This window comes from Pinus tabuliformis, chromosome 4_1 (assembly GCF_031772625.1).
Source record: "Pinus tabuliformis cultivar Carrire ecotype Pingquan chromosome 4_1, CPIR1, whole genome shotgun sequence".
Taxonomy (NCBI): Eukaryota; Viridiplantae; Streptophyta; class Pinopsida; order Pinales; family Pinaceae; genus Pinus; species Pinus tabuliformis.
Window position 1 is genome coordinate 834,761,791 of NC_142303.1, and position 25,285 is coordinate 834,787,075.

A 25,285-nucleotide genomic window follows, 5' to 3' on the forward strand; every position below is an offset into this window, starting at 1 on the left:
AATAGAAGACAAGCCAAGACAAGAGGACACAAGATGTGGCACCACCCAGGGACAAACCCCAATGTGGGGAAACCCTTGATCAATTCTTCTTTTAGTCTTCAATAGTTCAGCAGAGAGAGAGATAGTACAATTTACAAATTCTGATAGTTTATAACAGCAGCAAAAGAGCCCTAATTAGAAAAGTCAACGTTGGTCAACAGGGCAGATTTGACCCTCAAAGATTCGGTCAACTTCAGTCAACTTCGGCCTCCAAATAGCAAGATGAAACAACCCTCAAAATAGTTGAATTCAGCCTAGTCAAAATTTGGTCAACCAGTCAACTTGCGGTCAGCCCTAACCACAGTCAACGCTAGTCAAACAGTACGGATTGCCTCGATTTCTGTGCCCAGAAATGCGGCCTACCCAAACAGAAATAACCCTCACAAAAACGCAATCAAACAGGTCAATGTTGGTCAAACGTCCAGAACAAAAAATTGCTATCCTTTACTTCGCATGTGTGGAGAGAGAAGCTGCCCAAAATGCGTCTCCAATCATATGAGGAGAGAGAGATGTGTGAAGATGAGTGATGTCTAAATGAGGATGAGGCATCATGTATTTATAGGCTAACGTTGAGGATGAATAGACGTGACTATTGGGCTTCTGAGCCTACATGAGTTTGTTGGCCGACCTTGACAATTTGTCCATAACCAAAAATAAATTCATAACTTCATTTGTACATGTCAGAATGGGATGATCTTTAGATCAATCCTACACCTCTCGGAGAAAGGAACCCAAGAAAAATATTAGCTATCATAAATGAGATGACCCATGTGGAGTTTGGCCCTAGTTGCCAATTTTAACACTCCCTCTCAACTAGGGAGAACTCCATCTGCTAATCCATCTGCCAATCTGTACTATCTTTGCCATCCATGCACTGCTCCGCTCTTCTCTGCTGAACTATGAAGAAGAAGAAGAAGTGATTGAGAATGTATCATACCATTCTTTACTGACCTGAAGTCAGTCCCAACCAAAAGAGAGTGTCTCATACCACTCTTACTGACCCGAAGTAAGTTCCAATCAAAAGAGAGTGTCTCATACCACTCTTACTGACCCGAAGTCAGTTCCCATTGATCCCAGATCAATATTGGACATCCTAGCATAGGGAGTACGGTAGTACACGATGCGTCCATCAGTAGTACTATGGTCCCTATCCTCATTTACCTACTCATTGGCTAGATGAGAGGTACTTCCCATAAGTCCTAGACTTCATGGGTAGGATGTCTCGGCAAGAGAAGGATGAACCACTCGTCCTGCTCACAGTCGCCAAGGGGTATCACAGGGGAAGGATGAACCACTCACCCTGCACACAACAGACCACTAGGGGAAGGCTGAACCGCTCATCCTATGGTTTCTCACTGCTCCAAGAAGTACCCCAAGCCCCCCGGAGCTCCCAGAGCTCAATGTTCATTTCATACAGGACCCTCATAAGAGGGTCTCTCCACGACTCCAAGTCGTTCTCGAAAGGCCAACAATTCGACCTTCCCTAGGGGCTTTGTCAGAATATCGACGACCTGCTCATCGGTCCCAATGTGATGGAGCCTTATTGCTCCTCATTGTACCATATCCCGGATAAAGTGGTACCTGATATCTATATGCTTGGAGCGATCATAAAACACGAGAAACATGATGGTATCCAGCACATGTCCAAACAGCTCACTGAAGAGCTTCCTCAACCAGATAGCTTCACAGGAGGCCATACTAGCAGCTATGTATTCGCCTTCGGCGATGCTCAAGGCAACTGATATTTGCTTCTTGCTCATCCAAGATATTGATGCAGAACCCAAAGAAAACAACATCCAGAAGTGCTCTTGCGATCTACCACATTGCCAGCCCAATCAACATTAGAATAACCATGCAGCCTCACATTTCCGGCAGTGTATCTTAGTGCATGAGTGATTGTGCCTCGAAGATATCTCAGAAGATTTTTGGCAGCAATCCAATGTATATGATGAGGCTCAACCATGTACTGGCTCATTGTGTTAACTGCAAAACATACGTCCAGACAAGAGTTCGCCAAGAACATCAGTGCTCCTATGAGTTGACAATAGTCAGAAGCATTTCCCAATTCAGGTCTAACAACACTACCACATAACTTCTTAAAGTTAAGTTCCATCGGAGTAGTCATAGGCTTGCAGTCCACCATCCCAAATCTTTGCAATATCTTCACAACATATTTTCCTTGAGAGAGGAAAATTTCACTTGGCTTTTGCCAGACCTCTAACCCTAGGAAGCAATGCATCGGTCCCAGGTCCTTCATCTCAAATTCAGAAGCCAACTCCCTCTTACATTTGTGAATTAGAGGGTCTGCACATGTTAGAAAGAGGTCGTCCACATAAAGTACTAGAATGAGAGGTTTATCATTTTCAACCTTAAAGTAAAGGTTCGGATCGACTTCACTTCTAGTGAATCCCAGCTTTGTCAGATAGCTATTGATCCTCTCATACCAAGCCCGGGGTGCTTGCTTCAATCCATAGAGAGATTTCTTCAACCTGCATACATGAGATTCTCGATCATGAACTTCAAACCCCTCGGGTTGTTCCACATAGACTTCCTCTTTGATTGAACCATGCAAGAAGGCGGTCTTGACATCCATCTGATGTAGGTTCCATCCTTGCGAGGCAGCAAGGGCTATGATCGAGCGGATGGTGGTGTATGGGGCTACAGGTGCGAATATCTCATCATAATCTACACCTTCCTTTTGAGAGAAGCCTCGAGCAACAAAGTGAGCCTTGAACTTTTCTGCACTTCCATCAGCTCCATGCTTGATTTTGTAGAGCCACTTAGAAGTGACAACCGATTTGTCCCGGGGTCTAGGGACCACATCCTAGACATCATTCTTCATAATTGACTCATATTCTTCATTCATAGCATCTTTCCATACTTGTTGTTTCACGACTTCTTCGAATGATGAAGGCTCATTTTGAATGATAGTGCTCATGGCAGTCAAATATACTTGGTACCTGTTTGGCTTCTTGCTTTCACAAAAAGTCCCCCTTGGTGCAATGTGCCTCTCAGCATCTTCGATAGTCTCCCTAAGCCATGAGGGTCTCCTCTTGGAGGAGGAATGCTCATGAGGGAGTGGATCAATAGGATCCATTGGTTTATCAACATCAGACATCGTTTCGTCTTCTTTTTCACCTTGATTTCCTGTGTCAGCTTCTTTGTCCTTCCTTAGGATGGGAAGGTTGTTGATCTTCCTAAGGGCCATATCTTCGTTGAAGGTGACATCATGCCTTATTTCAACTTCCTTTTGACTAGTCACATAAATTCTATATCCCTTGGAATTTTCACTATAGCCCACAAAGATTCCTTTCTTCCCAGATGCACCCAATTTGCTTCTTTTCTCTTTCGGCACATGAAAATATACGGAGCTTCCAAAAATTCTAAAATGAGAGACATCGGGTTTCTTACCAGTGAACATTTCTTCGGGAGTCTTGGGGTCCAATGCTTGATGAGGGCATCGGTTTTGAACATACACGGTAGTATTTGCAGCTTCAACCCATAGAAACTTAGGAAGGCCTTGATCATGAAGCATGGCATGGACAACTTCTACAATAGAGCGTTTCTTCCTTTCAGTCACATCATTTTGCTCAGGAGTGTATGGCGTTGTAGTCTCCCTCTTAATGCCAACTTCTATGCAATAATCTTGGAATTCATTGGATTCATATTCGGTCCCATTATCAGTCCTCAATATCTTGATTTTCTTCTCGAATTGATTTTCGATCAAAGCTTTGAAATGTCGGAACCAGGTGAACACTTCATCCTTCTTCTTCAAGAAGTAGATCCAGGTCTTGCGAGAATAATCATCCACAAAGGTGAGATAATATAAGTATCCTCCCAAGGAGTTTACGGGCATCATACCAGATATGTCGGAGTGGATCAATTGCAATATGTCTGTGGTCTTGCTATTACTTGAGGGGAATGGTCCCCTTGTAAGTTTTCCTTCAGCACATCCCGGACATACACCTTCATGCTCTACTTTGAACTCGGGCATACCTGTCACCATCTGTCTCACATCGAGTAGGGCCTTATAATGAAGATGGGCGAACCTCCAGTGCAATAGTTCAGATTGTAGAGATGTGTTGCAAGATATGGCTCCTAATGGAGTTCCTCCAACTTGATACAAAGTGTCAACCCTGAACCCAAGAGTAAAAGCATCTTTGAAATTTATTTTCCAAACACATACCTTTCCATTGATAAAAGCCACCTTGAATCCTTTATCTTCCATTGTTGAAATGGACACTAGGTTCTTCTTGAGATCGGGTACATATAGTACTTCTTGCAAATGAATAGTGTTACCTTGATTCAATTGAAGGGTAACATTCCCAACTCCCTTCACGGGATAGGTGGCATCGTCTCTAAGGATGATCTCCAAGTTTATCTCCTTTTCTATTAGATTAGAGGGGGCTTCCTTGTATTTGGTGAAGTGCCTTGAAGCACCACTATCAATCAACCAATTTCCCAAAGTGTTCGGAGGAGAGGCAGTGGAGAGGGCTGATATAAGATAGTACTCTTTTTGCTTATTGTTAAAAACATTGGATTTATCATACCTGGAGTTCCTTGATTTCTTGGAGGTTCGACCATTTCCTTGATGTCCCACATTCCTTTTCCCTTTGCCATTAGACCTGCCATTCCTTTGATCGTTGTTGTTGAAGTTGCCCCTGGAGTTGTTATGATAGTCATTGTCTCGAGGTGTATCCCTTCTATTAGGACACTCCCTTGCATAGTGGCCAAACTTATTGCAAACAAAGCATCTTCCCTTCCTTCCATTTTTGAATCTCGATCTTCCTTGACTTTGCTTCTTTGAACTTGCATTGTTCTTCCTCTTGGCATGAGCGAAGAATGCAGTGGGGTTGCTTCTATTAGAAGGCATTTCTTGCTCCATCATTCTTGTTTTTTCTTGAATGCATCTCGACATCAATTCTTCAAACCCTAGAATTTGATCATTGTTGAGTATAGTGGTTCTAAATACATACCACTTAGGTGGGAGTCCTCCAAGGGTGGTGAGAGTAAGTTCCCTGTCAGGAATGACTTCTCCAATCGAGAGTAGATCATTCTTGATCTCAGTAATCCTCAAGAAATAGGATTGAATGTCCTCGTCCTTGCCCTTCTTAATATCCTTCAACTTATTCTTGAGAAAGAGAATTTGATTAGCATTACTAACCTTGAACATGCCGACCAACCTGTCGTATATCTCCTTGGAGGTCTTCAATTCGGAGATATAGGCCACCAGATGCTTGTCAATGGAATCCCTGATAATCTTCTTTGCTTTGACTTCAGCCTTATTGTACTTGGTCTTTGCAGCAGCCGGTGCATTTGAAGGAGGCTCAAGGATTTTACCCTGCACATAATCCATCACTTCCTTTTCTTCCAAGGTCAAATCAAGAGACATCTTCCATCCATGATAGTCAGATTTATCATGGAGCTTGTCTTCAGCCGGGAAGTAGGATGAGGAACCCATTGAGTCTTTTGTCCTTGTCCAACTGTCTTTGGTGATTGCTCTTTCACTCTTGCTTGGGCTTTGTCTTCACCTCAGCTCTGATACCATGTTAATTTTAGGCAACAATGGTATGTTCTATGCTTTAGAGCAATTTTACTTCAATTTCTTTATGAGCCCAATATCAATATCAGTTTAGCAATCACATAAACATGTAAGTAAAACGCTGATAGAACATAAACATAAACAGTAGAAGACAAGCCAAAACAATAGGACACAAGATGTGGCACCAACCAGGGACAAACCACAATGTGGGGAAATCCTTGATCAATTCTTCTTTTAGTCTTCAATAGTTCAATAGAGAAAGATAGTACAATTTACAAATTATGATAATTTATAACAGCAACAAAAGAGCCCTAACCAGAAAAGTCAACGCTGGTCAATAGGGCAGATTTGACCCTCAGATTCGGTCAACTTCAGCCTCCAAACAGCAAGATGAAACAATGCTCAAAACAGTCGAATTCTGTCCAGTCAAAGTCTGGTCAAACCATCAACCAGTAGTCAACCCTAACCACAGTCAATGTTGGTCAAACAGTATGGATTGCCTCGATTTCTGTGCCCAGAAATGCGATCTGCCCAAACAGAAATAACCCTCACAAAAACATAGTCAAACAGGTCAACGTTGGCTGGTCAACATTGGTCAAACGTCCATAATAGAAAATTGTTATCCTTTCCTTTTCACGTGTGGAGAGAGAAGCTGCCCAGAAATGCGTACCCAATCAGATGAGGAGAGAGAGAGATGTGTGAAGATGAGTGATGTCCAAATGAGGATGAGGCATCATGTATTTATAGGCTAATGTTGAGGATGAATAGACATCACTGTTGGGCTTCTGAGCCTACATGAGTTTGCTGGCCGACCTTGACAATTTGTCCATAACCAAAAATAAATTCATAACTTCATTTGTACATGTCAGAATGGGATGATCTTTAGATCAATCCTACACCTCTCGGAGGAATCCAAAAAAAATATCAGCCGTCATAAATGAGATGACCCATGTGGAGTTTGGCCCTAGTTGCCAATTTTAACAATTTTGCATAGCTACTATCATCATATCATGTTCCCATGCTAGAATAGGTGCATTCAGATTAGATTTGCATTTTGGAGTAGATTTCCTTTTCTGTATGTTTTTATTATTTGATGAAAACATGTGTGATAAATGTACTCCCAGGACACATGCTTCCGACATTGTTTGTGATGTGCAGGATAGAGGTCTACGGTCCCAGAGGATTGTTGGTGTTCTCATGACCCCCCCATTTGAGTACATTGATTGTGCACTTCACAAAGAGCTCATGTCCTAGTTGTAGCCAGATGTTACCCAACAAAAGTGGTTGACCCTATAGGAGAAATTTTCTCCTAGATATCTCTTTAGTTGACAACCAACAATCCTTGACAGCGACCAGTGTAGTTGATGCATTGTGCCAGTTGATATCCGCTCCTTGCATCAACATGTGTCCCCTCGCCCATCTGTCGAGAGCATATGTTAGAAGGTGAGAAATCCAACCCAAAAAATATGTTTTTCATTGTGCAATCGGGTGCTTATGCTTGTTTTTCCTTGGGCATGGATTGTTAGGTGACTTGGAAGAAGGAAGGGTTTTGACTGTGGTTTGTTCCCTCACCTTAAATGGGGGGTTAATCCTCAATCCTAGTCTCGTAGGATCTACCCTATTGGCCTATGACTTTAGGAAGGGCACTACTTGGGAAACCTCGATTTTGGTAGCATGGTCCCATTTTGCCATTCCATATTTTTCACTCCCCTCTGCACATTACAAGCCCTATTTCATTATTTTCCTTCTCTGGGTCCACAAGGCACTGGCATACCCCCTCCCCTTGTCCACATGTCTGGGTCGGGCCTGAAAATGTTGCATTGGAGATTGATGCAGCTGAAAGAACGTTAAAAGCATATCATGGCCACAAGCAAGAAACAAAAGAAAAAAATATTATAAAATGCGAAATATGGCCATGAAATTCAATATAGCACGTGGAAAAATCCAAACATGAGCTCTACCCCTTATCGTCATGGCCATCACCCTAGTTCCTAGGGCCCCATAAGTGCCCCCACATCATTAAGAAACCCATGCAGATCCCAAGCCCTGGTGGGCGATGATTTGCCCCACCTTAACGGGGTAATAACTACTTACATCATACACAACATGCTCTCACTACCTGGAGCCTTGAGTAGTAATACAATGAAAAATGAAGAGAAGGCAAAAGGCAAATAAAGAAGGGTGTGGACAAATAAAGGCTAGGGTAACCCATGTATCCACAATTGCTCTCTTCTACATCTATACACCCAATATGTGGACATCCCTCATCATTGCTACCTTTGAACCCATGGCGTTTGGCCTTGAGACCCTTGTGTCCCCACTCATTCATCATCATTCACATGACACCTATCAAATGAAGGATATACCAGGGAATTGTCTTTCCCCTTAGGGGCTAGGAACACCTAATAGGGTTGTTTATTAGCCACTCCTACCTAGGGAGGTAACACCATTATGATATCAAAACGCCAAATTTGGAGAGGCCGTCCAATATGAAGTCTCAATGTGCCCTTGACAAACAAGCTTGATTCACTTAGATGCACTAATGAATTATTGTACATAATAGTGAGGATGCAACACTGCACATTATATGTAACTAGCAAATGGTTTCATCATGGTCTGAGCAACTTATTTGGGGCCCAAGTCCACCAGAGGATCATATCGACAACCCCGGGTGAAGCGTTGAGAGCCATGGGACTCCCATCATGTGTAGAGCATCATTTCATGCTGTGGGCATCCTCAACACCTTCAACAGTCTGCTCATTGCCCCACTTTATTTACAAGATGATGCACTTGGACCAGTGTGCCCTAGTTGACTTAGTAGGGATCACATGGTTTGGCAATTGATCAAAGGCCCAAAGAAGGTTTGTCTCACCCCATGAGACATAGGAGGGCAAGCACCATCGTCAGAGCCCTCAGTATTGGAGCATTTACAGGCTATTCCATCATCAGGAGACTCATGAGACCAACTTTTGTGCCCCAAACCCAATTTGGGGCCCTACATGATGACTTGCATGGAGAGTTAGGGGCCATCCCTTAGTTCATGATTTATGGAGCCCTCTCACGCATTTTGGCACCAAGACGATTCAACATGGCCCTCCAATGGCCCTGCATCAACATGATGTCATCAATTTGGCTAGCTTTTGGATGGCCAATTCATAATTTGTAAAAGTTACTTGGTCAGCTTGTGACCAAGGGATGTATCTTGCCCATTTTTTATAATGCTTAGGGGCTTATAGGCTAAATTCGACCTAGTAGGATTCATATAAATAGAACTCAACTTCATTTGTATTGGATCATCATGACACTTGAGAATTTTGGTCTTCTTAGAAAATTCACACTTTTTCTTTGGTTGGCTATAGGATGATCTTGGATGCATTTTGATATTTGGAGCTAAAATTCGATTTTCTTTTGAGCTATCTCTTGAATTATGGATGGATATATCATGTTGTCATCTTGTAAGTGCTTTATATTGAAGTTTTGCTTTTAGAATGTCTAATGTATGGAATTGCTCCAACTAGGTTAATGTTATTGTGCCCTAATTTATTGAAGATAATTTTGAAGGCTATTTGGTTGACAATTGCACATGTTATTCATTGTATGGCAAATGATGAATGTTCCTAGTGGTTGAAATATTATTTTCTTCCATAAAAATCCATAATTTTTGAGCAGGTAATTGTTGAGTGTTGGTAGATAGGGCATCAATTCTTGACCTCCTTAAGGACGATTTTAGCAAATCGAAAGCATATAGGACTCCATAAGCTCAAAGGACAAGGCATTGCTCCAAGCCATTTGGTGATCAAACCTTTTTCTCTTCATAATTTCTCCTTCCAGAATTTCGGTCCCCTCTTCTTGGATAGCTAGGCCAGGGCATAGAGCAAAATTATCTAGAGAGTGAAAAGATGGATTCTGGGAGCATAATCTTCAAGCTTAGGGTCTTATCTATAAGACCTCTAAGTTTAGCAAATATCCCATTAGTTTTCATCCATGAAATCTTGTGCCCTAAGAGGGAAACCCTAGCTTGGATTTCCTTGACTTGGGGACTTCTTTGAGAGTTGTATGAGCCTAGTACTCATTGGAGTAAATCCAAGAAGCCTTTTTTCCTCCTTACTTGGACCTTGGAAGCACTTATTCCCATGATTATTCATAGAACCCTATGCCTTAAATTTTTTTTATTTTCTTGAAATTATTACAAAATATTAGATAATTCCCCAAAGGGGCCGAATTTGTCCAAGCATCGATTTCCCTTTGAACATGATCTTCAATGGTCAAAAAGCGAGATATCATCGTTATTCCTCCCAACATCTAGCTCCTTTGGTCCATGGGTGAGTCGATTTGTCCACAAAGAGGATGAAAATTGACCAAGTGAGTTGAAATTGTCCTGTTGCACACATTTTGTCAAAGTTCCAAGGAAGCGGAAGTGCCAAATTGTTTCAACAAGATCGAGTCATCTATCAGTAGTCTACATGTCATTGTAAACCCATTCTGCAAGTTATGTAATGTAAATGATCCTAGTAAGACCTTGAGTATATGTAACAACCTAGGTAAGCCTATAATTTTGATGACGAATTCCATCCTATGAGGTTTTTTAACCTCGTTGATTACCTGTGTTTCTAGACACGGCTAATCAGAAGAGTTTTTTCCCTCCAGCTTAAACCCCAAATCTAGGGTGAAATTTATTGTCGAAATATTAGGTGAGTCATAGTGTTTTCAGTCGACTTTGATGTAGAAGTGATTTGGGAATAATTTAAGTTAGTTGACTTAATTATTTTATTACAAATCACTTGGTCTACTAGATCATATTGTGTCGCAGATGGGTTATGTGTCTTGAGGGTCTAAGCCAAATGTGTATTCCCCCTTTGAGGATTGTAAATGTAAAATCTTATGTATTAGAGGGTGGAAAAATAATTAAATCTCCTCATGTGTAAATTAATTAATTTTTTTGGCAAAATAAAATTAAACCCTAAGTCAGAAAATTAATTAATCAGAGTCAAATTAAGTTGTCTTAGGAAAAATAATTCCCCAAGTGGAAAAATTCGTGCGTCCTAAAGGAATCAATTTTTAAAGGTCCTCCATTAAGGGAATATTGTATATTTTAAAAAAAATTGGACCCTTAGACTTTGGTGGTTAAGTCAAAGTCAATTTTTTGAGGAAATTAGCTCAAAATAATTAATTTTGAACTAATAAAAATGGAATAAATGATATATTCGAAAATTACTCAAAAATAAAAAATAAAGGGCCAAGATTAAAAGATCTTGAAGTGTTTATCAACGGCCAAGATGATTTTGACAAAGATCAAAGAAATTAGCTATTATTTTTCCACTTGGAAGATAAATCTATAAATTAGAGTCATTTGAGTCTCTTAACATCTTGATCTCTGGCAAGAAAATTGTTGCTGAAGCAACTTTGTAACTATTGTCTTGCTGGGAACTATTTTTTCAATCGTAATAAAGACTTTGAGGTGCAATTTAAAGTGTTCTTGCTTATTGATTTGTGGTATGTGTTGACTACGGGCATCTCTATGTTGTGTTGAATATTGGTAAGATTTGTTTTTTCATTAGATGGAGATAAAATCATACTATTGATAGTTTTGGGCTAATCTTAGGTGGTTTGATTCCCCATGTGATCTAACAAATTATTTTTGAGATAAATTCATAGTGCTTGCAAGTACTTCAATCCTTGGCCTCCAAGTTCACAAACTTGGGCAATAATCACTGTTGCTTGGATTTCAAATATTTATATGGTGGATTAAATCTTCGCTAAGGCTATAATATACATTGGGGTTTGTAAAGTATTTTTAGCCATTCTTCAAAGGAAAAAACTCCATAAAAATATTTTTCTCAAAATTTAAAAATTTTCAAAACCCTTGTGTATTTGTAAATTTTGTAAATAATTTTGTAGATTTAACTTGTAAATAATTTTTTCTAACTTGGGTTTCGGGTATTTTTAGTATTTTGTATATATTTGGGGTTTGGGTGTTTTATTTTCATTTTTACAGGTTGGATCAAGGGATCAAGTGGAAAAAGAGCTAGATCTAGGCCCTTGAGTGTAAGATCTAGTCTCTAGACAATTTTGCAGGGCTATTCATTAAAGATTTTGCGGCAAAATTCAGATCCGAAGAAGGAAATTTTTTTGAGACAAGGGTTTTACTTTTTTGGCCTCCTCAGGACCAAATCTAGCCCCTCCAAGCCCAACATCAACCTTCTCTTGGCCTGTGTCACCCCTAGAGCCCCCAACATCATATTTTTAGGCCCTTTTAAGGCTGGCCGTGGCCTTTAGGGGCCTCAACCTTCCCTATTTGGCCCTTTGTCAAGGGTATTAGGCCTTTTTAGACCTAGCCATGGGCCTAAGAGGCCTCAGCCTGCCTCCTTCACCCTAGATGACAACCTTCTAGGCTTGCCGTAAGATTTTTGGCCCTTAAAGCCTAGCTTTTCAGCTTGTTTTGGCCAACATCTAGTCTTAAGGCCTTTTCCTCCTCCGACATTAGCCCTTTTGAGCCTCTTGTCATTTCAGCCCTCGATCTGCCTTCCTAGCCTCTTTATCCTCCAACGCTGACCTTCCTTGGCCTAGTCTACCTTAAACCCTGCTGCCCTAGTCTACCTTAAACCCTGATCTGATTTTTTAAGACTGATTCCTTGGTGGTTTTGCAGGTTTAAGGTCTTCAAAACTCTAATTTTCAAGTGGCATCTTCATCCAAAATTTTTGGACCACTTGGGCAAGTGCTTCTACAAGGCTTGAGGCCTAGGGTTTGACCTCTAAACCCTAGTTTTATCTCTGTTTTATTACCACAGTTAGATCAGTAATAATTAATCCCTAAGATCACATGCTACATGGTCAAAATTGTTTAAAATTGCAAAATATTGATTTCCCTAAATTTTGGCTACTTGGGCAACTTATATCTAACTTTTATGCTTGCTGGAATTTACTGCATAACTGAGAATTTCTGAAGCATACACCCAAGTTGGATAAAAAACTAAAAATTTTCAGTTTCAGTGAATTCTTGCTATTTTTGGGCATTTTGGGCACTGATTATAGTTTCATTAGCTTGCTGATCTGTCAATTATTCACTGTTGTAGTAAATAGATCAGATCATTTTTTTCTAAATTACACCCTCGAAAAACCCTAAAAATTGATTTTATTTTTTATTTTTTATTTTTTTAAGTTGGTTGAATTTTACTATTTTTGGGTATATTGGGCATTGGTTCTGACATCACTAGCTTACTGATCTGTGGGTCAATTTACTGTTGAAATTTCTAAGTTTAACTCGTTAGAAATTCTTCCTGCACTATCTGGTTTATTTCTCCTACTTGTTTATTCCTTTAACAAGTTATTTGACCATATAAACACTGAAAATAAACACAAATGCAGTCTCAACCAGCTACAGATCATCAACTGAAAGAATAGACAAACACACAAGGGACACCGCTATTTTTGGACAAGCGTCCCCGGAAAAACCCAACTTGGGAAAACGGTGCAGTAGTTTTGAGGGTTTTATTATTAAGAAACTTTCTTGAGTACAACTAGGGTGCCAAACTGGCTCACCCAATAGAGAAATAAATCTAGCAGTAATACCTCTCTTCGGAAGCAGATATTCAACAAGTTTGCTCCATGAAAATCTCTCTGACGCTTCTCCGAAGCTCTGCGTCAGCCCTCCTGGTCTCTGCGTCACTCAGAAGCCCCCTGCGTCAGCCTTTTGCTGCTTTGCGTTGGCTCTCTGGCCTTCTGTGTCACCCACACAGGCCTTGCTAACCTCTGCGCAGTCACTCTGGCCCTTTGCATGGCTCTTGCTGGCTCTGCGTAGCCTCCTCTGTCTTTGCACTGATTCTTCGACACTATCTCTGCCTCTCTGTTATGCACTCACTACCCTCGCTGCAACTCAGATCACTTGTTCGATTTCTGTCAGCAAAACCCGCTCCAGAAAATCGAACTGACTGATCAATCTTGGTTTATCTCCAACTGACCATCAACCCTCTTATAATTTTTCTGTTGAGTCTTCAACGGTCGAGATTAAATCTCTAATTAACGGCTAAAATTAGATTTGGCTTGATCCATGTCATTTAGAACATTCTCACCCAATTTTATATTAATACCCATTAATATTTTGATTTTCCTAAGTTTAGACTTAGGATCTCCATTAAAATATTAATTATTTTAATATCTCTCTAACCGGGTGCAATTTCCCCAAGCCATTTATGGGTCTTGGAGATCTTATGTGCTTTAGCCTCTCCACCAATTTTCATGGCTAGAGCACATCCAATGCTACCCTAAATCAACACTCCCTCTTAGCGAAGAATGTGCTCTAGTAATGCTCCACCACTGAACATCACTCTAATCATCAGGCACCGGTACTTGTGCTGATGCTTGGCTTGTTGCCCAACATCCTCTGCATTGCTGCCTCCTGTACTATTGCCCATGGCTCTGCCACTGCCACTGCTACATCTGTATTGCAGCTCCCTCTGCATCTGTGTTACTGCTGTTCCTTCCTCCCAACACTACATCTGCACTGCAGTTCTCTCTCATCATGCTACATCGTGCTGTCCATAGCACTACCACTGCTAATCACTGCACTGCAACTCAGTTACCGAGAAGTAAGTAATTGATCTACCCAGCTACTAACATCCTTGTCAGGCTAGAAGCCCTCCTGTGCTGAAGCTCCCTCTGCTGCTCTCCTGTGCTCCCTTTGCTGCCTCTGTGCTGCTGCAACAACTCTATGCCTCTCGCATTGCTGCAAACACCTTATGCCTTTTTGCACTGCTCGACCTCCTTTGTGCCTCTTGCACTGCTACAACCCTCACTGTGCTGCTACAGATCCCTGCACTCTAGCACTGTTCTGCCGCTCCATCCGTATCTTGCTTCTGCCGACATCCGTCATCCTGCCACTGTCTCTCGGGGCTCCCATAGCTGGATATGATCCAAGAGTTTGGGTACCTCAAGGATCTTGCCCCTCATCTCCTGTAGTCCTCCTGACTACAACTCGATCTCACCCCACCTCTTCTCTAGATGTGCATGAGCACTCATGGCACAATCGTCATCCGTCTCGACTTCTTTCTCCGCCTTAGCCGGAGATGCCTTGGAGTTAGAAGCCTCTCCCTTATTCTTCTTCCTGAGACACTGGGTTGCATAATGACCCAGCTCCCCACAATGGAAGCACTTTATCTTGGAGATGTCCTTCTTCTTCCTCTTCCCTTGCTGTCCCGTAGATGCCAGAGCCACATCCTCCTCCTCTTCTTTCTTGATTCGACCTCCTTTGCTGCTACTTCCCACTTTGGTCAATCGTCTGATCTCTTCTTGGCGAAGAGCTGCCCACATCTCTTCCCATCTTGGAAGATTAGCTCTGCCCAAAATGCTTTGGACAAATGTCTCCCACTCCTCAGAGACTACATTCAGGGTGGTTCTCACCATGAACTCCTGATTAGGCATGGCCCATATGGAAGTAAGTTGGTCCCGAATCTCCTGCAACCTGCTAAGGTATAGATCTATCTGCTCCCCCTTCTGTATCTGATACGGTTGCCTCTGATTCTCCAGTAGCATCTTCCTTTGCACGGAAGTGCCTTGATACAATGTCGTCAAGGTATCCCACATCTCCTTTGCTGTGTTCTTCTCGACAATATGTTGAACTACATGATCCTTGACCCCATCAAGGATTAAGCACTTTGCGTTGGCCATTGCATCCTCATACCTTTTGTTATCAGCTGGGTCGACTAGGATAGCCACGGTTCTCAAGGCGAAGCCCTTGATGCGATGTCTATCTAGAACAGACAGGATTCTGGCCTTCCAGATGACAAAGTTGGATGCCTTGTCCAACCTGTCCTGATCCCTCAGTCCGTTCATTAACATCTCTGCTCTTCTCCTCGACTCCCTCTGAGTCTCAACTTCCCTCCTGGAATTTCTCTCTTAGGCTCCCTTTGAGTCTCGATTTCCCTCCTAGAAATCCTCTCCTTGACTCCCTTTGAGTCTCGATTTCCCTCAATTGTCGAACCACTCCTTTTCGATCTCCTTTGCTCCTGCAACATTGATTTGGATTTCTTGGCTAGAAATCCGCCTAGGTAGCGAATCCCTCTACCTTGGTTTTGTCCCGTTAGGTACTGTTCTGGTTCGACAGCAACAACACCCCACCAGCTTCACAATCCACAATCTGCCCATAACGCCCTAGGCCCCAACAGCTGAAGAAACTAAGCCTCTTAGCTTTGCGCAATCCCGACAAGGCTGAATTGCTCCTCTGGCCAACTGCGTCACTCCTACCTGGTTGAGTAGGATGACGTGGCTCTTTGTGAGCCTCTTCTGCCTTTCATTGCTTCTGCGCTAACCCTCTCTCTGGCTCGAACTGATGACGTAGGCCCTCTGCGTCACTCCTTCTCTGCTGCCTTCTGCTTAGGAACAACTCTGTCTCTCGGGACAGCTGTTTCTACTGCAAATTTTCTGATTTAGCTGGTGCCTTCAGCTCTCCTGTGATTTGCAACGCTCTGATACCATGTTGAAATTTCTAAGTTTAACTCGTTAGAAATTCTTCCTGCACTATCTGGTTTATTTCACCTACTTGTTTATTCTTTTAACAAGTTATTTAACCATATAAATATTGAAAATAAACACAAATGCAGTCTCAACCATACAGATCATCAACTGAAAGAATAGATAAACACACAAGGGACACACTGTTATTTTTGGACAATCGTCCCTGGAAAAAACCAACTTGGGAAAACCGGTGCAACAGTTCTGAGGGTTTTATTATTAAGCAACTTTCTTGAGTACAACTAGGGTGCCAAACTGGCTCACCCAATAGAGAAATCAATCTGGCAGTAATACCTCTCTTCGGAAGCAGATATTCAACAAGTTTGCTCCATGAAAATCTCTCTCAACGCTTCTCTGAAGCTCTGCGTCAGCCCTCCTGGTCTTTGCGTCACTCAGAAGCCCCTTGTGTTAGCCTTCTGCTGCTCTGTGCTGGCTCTCTAGTCTTCTGTGTCACCCATGCAGGCCCTGCTAGCCTTTGCGCAGTCACTCTGGTCCTTTGCGTGGCTCTTGCTGGCTCCGCATAGCCTCCTCTGCCTCTCTGCTATGCACTCACTGCCCCTCGCTGCAACTCAGATCAGTTAATCGATTTCTCTCAACAAACCCCGCTCCAGAAAATCGAACTGACTGATCAATCTTGTTTTATCTCCAACTGACCCTCAAGCCTCCTCTTATACTTTTTCTGTTGAGTCTTCAACGAACGAGATTAAATCTCTAATGAACAGCTAAGATTAGATTTGACTTGATTCATGTCTTTTAGAACATTCTCACTTAGTTTTATATTAATACCCATTAATATTTTAATTTTCCTAAGTTTAGACTTAGGAACCCCATTAAAAATATTAATTATTTTAATATCTCTCTAACTGGGTGGAATTTCCCCAAACCATTTCCGGGTCTTGGAGATTTTATGTGCTTTAGCCTCTCCACCAATTTTCATGGCTAGAGCACATCCGATGCTACCCCAAATCAACATTTATTGGTGTAATAACTTATTACAGAGCTTACTAAATACATCATCATAAAGTAAGCTAGACGCTTAAATTTACTTCTGCTGGTCATTGGAAAGTTTTGTACTTCATGTGTTGGACAAATTTTATAATTTAGAGTGATTTTTCTACTGCTGTCATAACACTAATAAGTGCTGAATTTTTCTGAAGTATTACTGTTGATTTGGCTGTTGAGATCTAACACTTGTGTGGTTTACTCTAAGTTTGTAAAATTTTCGGAATTTGGCACCTAAAACACCCCTACTCTAAATCTGATCTTGTGATAATTGGAATCTAATTGTCACCTTTTGCATTTGGTAATCACTCTAAGTCTTGGCATCTATGTTTTCATTTGGCTATCTTGAATGGTGATTGGTTTATCTTGAAGTGGTATCAAACATTGTTTAAAAATTGACATTTTACATCTTGTGAGAATTTGTTGAAGTTTTGCACTTGTGTCTCTAAAGCAATTTATCTTGTTCAAGATTGTTGTCTCATCATTGTTAAGTACTCTCACTATAAGCTAATTCACACTAAGCTCTTAAGTAACATAAACAATTTTAACTCAAAATAATCTCACTCATAATCTCTTGCATAAGCATCCTAGATCTAGCTTGTATTAAAACTTACCTCCTAGCATAAGCTAGGTTGATAGAGATCTAGGGCAACCCTTCTCACCTAGCTTGAGGGGCTTGGCAACTCTTCGGTGGTTAACACAGTGACCTTGCAGTTGTCAGAGCCACAGTCTTTGCAGCACCGAAGGCATCGGGTGATAGGGACACAATGAAAGGTATCGTTAATCAGGCCCTAGCCTGCTTCCTGTTGGCCTCCTTCCCACAACCTACCTTAGAGCCCAACTTTAAAATAGTTAAGGGCAGGTCATGCTTAGGCTAGGCATATAATTAAAATCAACCAAGATCACTGTACCTCACATAGGTCCTAGGGCTTGCATATCATATAGGTTATTTAATCATTCAAGCAGTAGGTATCCATCCAGTCACTTGTTTTTAATTTATCATAAGCAAGAATTGTGACTCCATTAAGGCATTGGTCTCATACTTAAAATCTAATCTAATCATTAATTTTGCTAAATTTAACTAAGTAACTAGACCACTCATCCGTGTCTCCCAAACAAGTTGGTTCCCAACTTGTTTTCCTTCATCTCATCTCATAGGGACTACCCCCCATAGCCTGCTATTGGGAGACAACTAGAACAAAGTGGGTGGGGATTAGAGTGACAACCCCTGCCCTGAGTGGTTGTTGTGGTCCCTGTACAATCCGGGCGACAACATTTTTGGCGCTGTTGCCGGGGATAGATTTTTCGTTCCCGGGGTTTATGACAATCTTCATAATCTTCTAATCCATTTTCATCTCCTTGATCTGTCAAGGACCACATTTTCTGGCGCTTTGATATCTCACTAATCTTCTTATCACTTTGTTCATTTTCTATTTGCACCTTAACATCTGGACATTTGGGTTAGTTTCCTGTGTGGGTGGTGACTCCATTGATTCATCCATTCACAAAAACTTTCATTAGAAAGAATTCTGGCAGCTTGGTTAACCTTGCTCTCAGAGCTTGGCTGAACAAATTACATTCTAGAAAGCTTTCATTTTTCTTAGACAGGAAGCCCTCCCTAATATCCATCTGCTTCTTCCTAACTAACTTGTTGGTTCCGCCTTTTGGATTTTAGAGTTAGATTCATGTTCAAGTGGCGACTCCACTTCTTTCATTTCTTACAAGAGTTCTTGCTAGAAGCTCGCTTCTTTTGGATCTCTTGCTTTTCTTGAACATCGATTTTTCTCTGACATCCATTAGCTTCTTTTCCCCTTAAGCAGGTCATCATGGATGACTTATTCGCCCCTTTGCATTTTACTAACATTCCTCATGACATACTGGAAATGGCTATTAATAAATTACCTTCTTTCACGGGTAATGATGCAATCACTGCTACAAAGCACATCCAACGGTTCAAAGTTTGTCTAGAAAGGTATGCTCATGCAACTGCATATGATCATGAAGATGTCAAGATGCATTTCTTTGTCCTTTCCTTGGAAGGTGATGCTAGGAATTGGTTTTGTGATTTTCCAAACAATTCTTTTAACTCCTTACAAGTCATCATCGATGCTTTTAAAAACAATTATGAAAATTAAGGGGGTTTGCCTTGTACCTCTAATACTATGAAGAGGGATGAGAGTAATCCTGGAAAAGACCCAAATATCATAGAAAGGTGTCAAGAGAATGTGTTGCGTCAACCTTTGCCATATTGCAAATCTTGTGACCGCTCTCATGATGGATCCACTTCTGCCGTCGCAATAAGAATCCTTGATAGTGGAAAGGCAGGAACAAATGATCAAATTAATATCGATGATGAAAACGAGAATGATAAGCATCTTATCAATGAATTAATTCAAACGATAGAAACCATGAGACTTAATCAAGAGAAATTGATAGCTGATCACTCTAGCGAAATGAGATCCATGCACATTAGGTGGATGGCTATTGAAGAAAGACATGTTGAAGAGCTAAGCTCCATAAAGGAAAATCATAAGAAAGAAATGAGCTCTATTCAAGATAGAGAAGCCAATCTTTAGAACAGATTATTAGCCATGGAAAAGCAACATGCTGAGGACCTGAAAACCATGGAAATTAATCATTCTAATTAGATAGCCACCATAGAGGAAAAATGCGCTCAAGAGATGAAAGCTATGATGTCCAATATGCAGAATCATTTGATTGCCATAAAAATTGATAATGACATAACAATAAAAGATATGGAACCTGGTTAGATATATCTTCAGAATAAGTTGTTAACCATGGAGGAAAACCATGCCAAGGAAATCAATGCTATAAAGGTTGAACACTCAAATAAGATGGATGCCGTTAGAATTGAAAAGACCATTCTTCAGAATAAGCTGCAAATGATGGAAAAGGCACAGGTTCCGAGACTTCATCTAAGACCGAAAGACCCAAGGGGGAAGCACAAAGGAATTTTCACGATTTACAGGTCCCCTATTCCATCAGAGCAATTCTCATCTCATTGCAAGAAGGTCACCGTAGTTGGAAAAGAGCTTGAGAATTATCAAGCTTATGTGTCTCCTTTGACAGAGTATATTTAGAATAAGATGGGGCATACTTCAGATTCTTCGGATCTTTTTTCCGAACATCTTCAAGATCAAGTCAGGAAATCTGCAATGGTGTCATTGTTGACATCGCAACCCACTGAGAAGAAAAAAAAAACAGTTTGATGCATCTAATCACCGAGAGCAACTCGATATTCAAATAAGACAGAGTCCTACGATATGCAGGATCAAGAGGGCACATCCGAAAAACAACCCACAAACTTGCCAGAAAGTCGACAGATGCTCAGTATGCACTATGTTGAAGACATATGATGCCATAGGGCATTTTTGTATTATTATCTCTAACCCTATTCCCTTTTTATTTCATGTCGTTAGATAATTTTATTTCGCGCATTTATATTATGTTTTTTATATTTCAGTTTGTTAGAGTAGATTTTTCTATTCCAGTGATTTTCTATATATGCATGATGATTTTGATTTTGAATGTATGTCTATTTGATGGACATCTGTTTTCTCGGATGCAGGATTTTGGTGTTCTCACGTTACTTCACAAAAGCAACTTGTCCCCATATGGAGCCAAACGTTGCATACATTTTGTCAAAGTTCCAAGGAAGTGGAAGTGCCAATTTTTTTCAACAAGATCGAGTCATCTATCAACAGTCTGCATGTCATTGTAAACCCATTCTGCAAGTTATGTAATGTGAATGATCCTAGTAAGACCTTGAGTATATGTAACAACCTAGGTAAGCCTATAATTTTGATGACGAACTCCATTCTAAGAGGTTTTTTAACCTCGCTAATTACATGCGTTTCTAGACATGGCTAATCAGAAGAGTTTTTTCCCTCCAGCTTAAACACCAAAGCTAGGGTGAAATTTAATGTTGAAATCTTGGGTGAGTTCTAGTGTTTTTAGTCGAGTCTGATGTAAAAGTGATTTGGGAATAATTTATGCTAGTTAGCTTAATTATTTTATTACAAATCACTTGGTCTACTAGATCATATTGTGTCATAGATGGGTTATGTGTCTTGAGTGTCTAAGCCAAATGTGTATTCCCCCTTTGAGGGTTGTAAATGTAAAATCTTATGTATTAGAGAGTGGAAAAATAATTAAATCCCCTCGTGTAAATTAATTAATTTTTCTGACAAAATAAAAATTAAATCCTAAGTCAGAAAATTAATTAATTAGAGTCAAATTAAGTTGTATTAGGAAAAATAATTTTCGAAGTGGAAAAATTCGTGGGTCCTAAAGGAATCAAATTTTAAAGGTCCTCCACCAAGGGAATATTGTATATTTCAAGAAAATTTGGACCCTTGGACCTTGGTGGTTAAGTCAAAATCAATTTTTTGAGGAAATTAGCTCAAAACAATTAATTTTGAGCTAATAAAAATGGAATTAAATGATAAATTCGAAATTTCCTCAAAATTAAAAAATCAAGGGCCAAGATTAAAAGATCTTGAAGTGTTTATCAATGTCCGAGATTATTTTGACAAGGATCAAAGAAACTAGCCGTTATTTTTCCAATTAGAGGATAAATCTATAAATTAGCGTCATTTGAGTCACTAGCATCTTTATCTATGGCAAGAAAATTGTTGTTAAAACAACTTTTTAACTATTGTTCTGTTGGGAATTGCTTTTTCAATCATAATAAATACTTTGAGGTGCAATTCAAAGTGTTCTTGCTTATTGATTTGTGGTATGTGCTGACTACGAGCATCCTTGTGTTGTGCTGAATATTGGTAAGATTTGTTTTTCCATTAGATGGAGATAAAACCATACTATTGATAATTTTGGGCTAATCTTAAGTGGTTTGATTCCCCATGTGATCTAACAAACTATTTTTGAGATAAATTCATAGTGCTTGCAGGCACTTCAGTCCTTGGCCTTCAAGTTCACAAACTTGGGCAAGAATCGCTGTTGCTTAGATTTCAAACATTTATATGGTGGATTAAATCTTCGCTAAGGCTATAATATACATTGGGGTTTCTAAAGTATTTTTAGCCATTCTTCAAAGGAAAAAACTCCATAAAAATATTTTTCTCAAAATTTAAAAATTTTCAAAACCCTTGTATATTTGTAAATCTTGTAAATAATTTTGTAGATCTAACCTGTAAATAATTTTTTCTAACTTGGATTTCGGGGATTTTTAATATTTTTTATATATTTGGGGTTTGGGTGTTTTATTTTCATTTTTGCAGGATGGATCTAGAGATTAAGTGGAAGAAGAGCTAGATCTAGGCCTTTGAGGGTAAGATCTAGTCTCTAGACAATTTTGCAGGGCTATTCACTAAAGATTTTGCGGCAAAATTCAGATCTGAAGAAGGAAATTTTTTTTGAGACAAGGGTTTCAATTTTTTGACCTCCCTGGGACCAGATTCAACCCCTCCAAGCCCAACGTCAGCCTTCTCTTTGCCAGTGTCACCCCTAGAGCCCCCAACGTCATATTTTTAGGCCCTTTTAGGGCAGGATATAGCCTTTAGGGGCCTCAACCTTCTCTCTTTGGCCTTGTGTCAAGGGTATTAGGCCTTTTTAGGCTAGTTGTGGGCCCAAGAGGCCTTGGTCTGCCTCCTTCACCCTAGATGACAACCTTCTAGGCTTTTCGTGGGCTTTTTGGCCCTTAAATCCTAACTTTTTAGCCCGTTTTGGCCAACGTCTAGCCTTAAGGCCTTTTCCTCCTCCGGCGTTAGTCCTTTTGAGCCTCCTCTTGTCATTTTAGCCCCCGATCTTCCTTCCTAGCATCTTTATCCCCCAACACTGACCTTCCTTGGCCTAGCGTTGCCCTTCCTTGGTCATTTTCTGCCCTAGTCTGCCTTAAACCCTGATCTGATTTTTTAAGACTTGTTCCTTGGTGGTTTCGCAAGTTTAATGTCTCTAAACCTCTAATTTTCAAGTGACATCTTCATCCAAAATATTTGGGCCATTTGGGCAAGTGCTTCTACAAGGCTTGAGGCCTAGGGTTTGACCTCTAAACCCTAGTTTTATCTCTGTTTTATTACAACAGTTAGATCAGTAATAAATAAACCTTAAAATCACATGCTACATGGTCAAAATTGTTTAAAATTGCAAAATATTGATTTCCCTAAATTTTGGTTACTTGGGCACCCAGATCTAGCCTAGATCTAATTTTTATGCTTGCTGGAATTTACTACATAACTGAAAATTTCAGGTTTGAAAATTTCTGAAGCATACACCTAAATTGGATAAAAAAACTAAAAATTTTCAGTTTCAATAAATTCTTACCATTTTTGGGCATTTGGGCACTGATTATAGTTTCATTAGCTTGTTGATCTGTCAATTATTCACTGCTGTAGTAAATAGATCAGATCTGAAATTTTCTAAATCACACTCTCTAAAAACCCTAAAAAATGATTTTTTTTTTTAAGTTGGGTGAATTTTACTATTTTTGGGTATATTGGGCATTGGTTCTGACATCATTAGCTTGCTGATCTGTGGGTCAATTTACTGCTGTAATAACTTATTACAGATCTGAAATATCACTGAATACATCATCATAAAGTAAGCTAGACACACAAATTTACTTCTGCTGGCATTGGAAAGTTGTATTTCATGTGTTGGACAAATTTTATAATTTAGAATGATTTTTCTACTCCTGTCATAACATTAACAAGCGCTGAAGTTTTCTGAAGTACTATTGTTGATTTGACTGTTGAGATTTAACACTTGTGTGGTTTACTCTAAGTTTGTAAAATTCTGGAATTTGGCACCTAAAGCACTCCTACTCGAGATTTGATCTTGTGATAATTGGAATCTAATTGACACCTTTGTATTTGGTAATGACTATAAGTCTTGGCATCTAAGTTTTCATTTGGCTATCTTGAATGGTGATTGGTTTATCTTGAAGTGGTATTGAACATTGTTGAAAATTTGACATTTTACATCTTGTGAGAATTTGTTGAAGTTTTGCACTTGTGTCTCTAAAGCAATTTATCTTGTTCAAGATTGTCGTCTCATAATTGTCAATTACTCTCGCTATAAGCTAATTAACACTAAGTACTTAAGTAACATAAACAATTTTAACTCAAGATAATCTCACTCATAATCTCTTGCATAAGAATCCTAGATCTAGCTTGCATTAAAACTTACCTCCTAGCATAAGCTAGGTTCATAGAAATTGAGGGCAACCCTTCTCACCTAGCTTGAGGGGCTTGGAAACTCTTTGGTGGTTAACACAGTGACCTTGCAGTCATCAGAGCCACAGTCTCTGACTCTCTGCAATGCTGGAGGCATTGGGTGATAGGAGCACAACAAAAAGTATCTTTAATCAAGCCTTATCCTGCTTCCTGTTGGCCTCCTTCCTACAACCTACCTTGGAGCCCAATTTCAAAATAGTTAAGGGAAGGTCATACTTAGACTAGGCATATAATTAAAATCAACCAAGATCACTGCACCTAACATAGGTCCTAGGACTTGAATATCATATAGGTTAGTTAATCATTCAAGCAACAGGTGTCCATCCGATCACTTGGTCTTAATTTATCATAAGCAAGAATTGTGACTCCATTAAGGTATTGGTCTCATACTTAAATTCTAATTTAATCATTAATCTTGCTAAATTTAACCAAGTAACTAGGCCACTCATCCGTGTCTCCCAAACAAGTTGGTTCCCAACTTGTTTTCCTTTATCTCATCTCATAGGGACTACCCCTAGAATGGAGTGGGCGACGATCAGAGTGACAGCCCCCGCCCTGAGCGGTTGTCGCGGTGCCTGTACAATCCCTCGTAATCATCTGTGGAAGTCAAATAGCCCTCTTTAGGCCGACTTGTCTTTGGTAGGGTCAACTTGTGCTAGGACGTTTATTTTGACTTTCTTGACTCAATAAATTCTCTTACATGGTACATCTTTCCCAGATGGGTCTTATATACATGGCATTAACTTTATTGACTCATGACAATAAATCTTATGACATGACAAACCCTAGAAGCTTGAAGAACATGCTTTACCTAGAAGACCAATTAAAAGAAGCATGAAACCCATGCTTTAAAATAATAATTTTTCTTTCTTCTATTGCTTGTTACATAAGATATACATATTGACATGAGTACAATGACAATTATGAAGGCCGAAATTAGTTACATTTTCCAACACTCCCTCTTAACTAGGGAAGTATTCAT

At 40.1% G+C, this 25,285-nt stretch overlaps 1 protein-coding gene across 3 annotated transcripts in view; it reads left to right on the forward strand.

Annotated features, from left to right (window-relative positions):
* Positions 1 to 25,285, forward strand: part of LOC149178807 (Plastid-lipid associated protein PAP / fibrillin family protein) — a 177,550-nt gene that overhangs the window by 31,905 nt on the left and 120,360 nt on the right. Inside the window, exon 4 of one of the 3 annotated variants that reach the window (XM_089420435.1) lies at positions 20,679 to 20,897. The exons of the other annotated variants lie outside the window; for them this stretch is intronic. Within the exon in view, the coding sequence (XP_089276561.1) occupies positions 20,679 to 20,897 (219 nt within the window). The remainder of the gene's footprint in view (positions 1 to 20,678; positions 20,898 to 25,285) is intronic. 3 annotated transcript variants of the gene reach the window in all.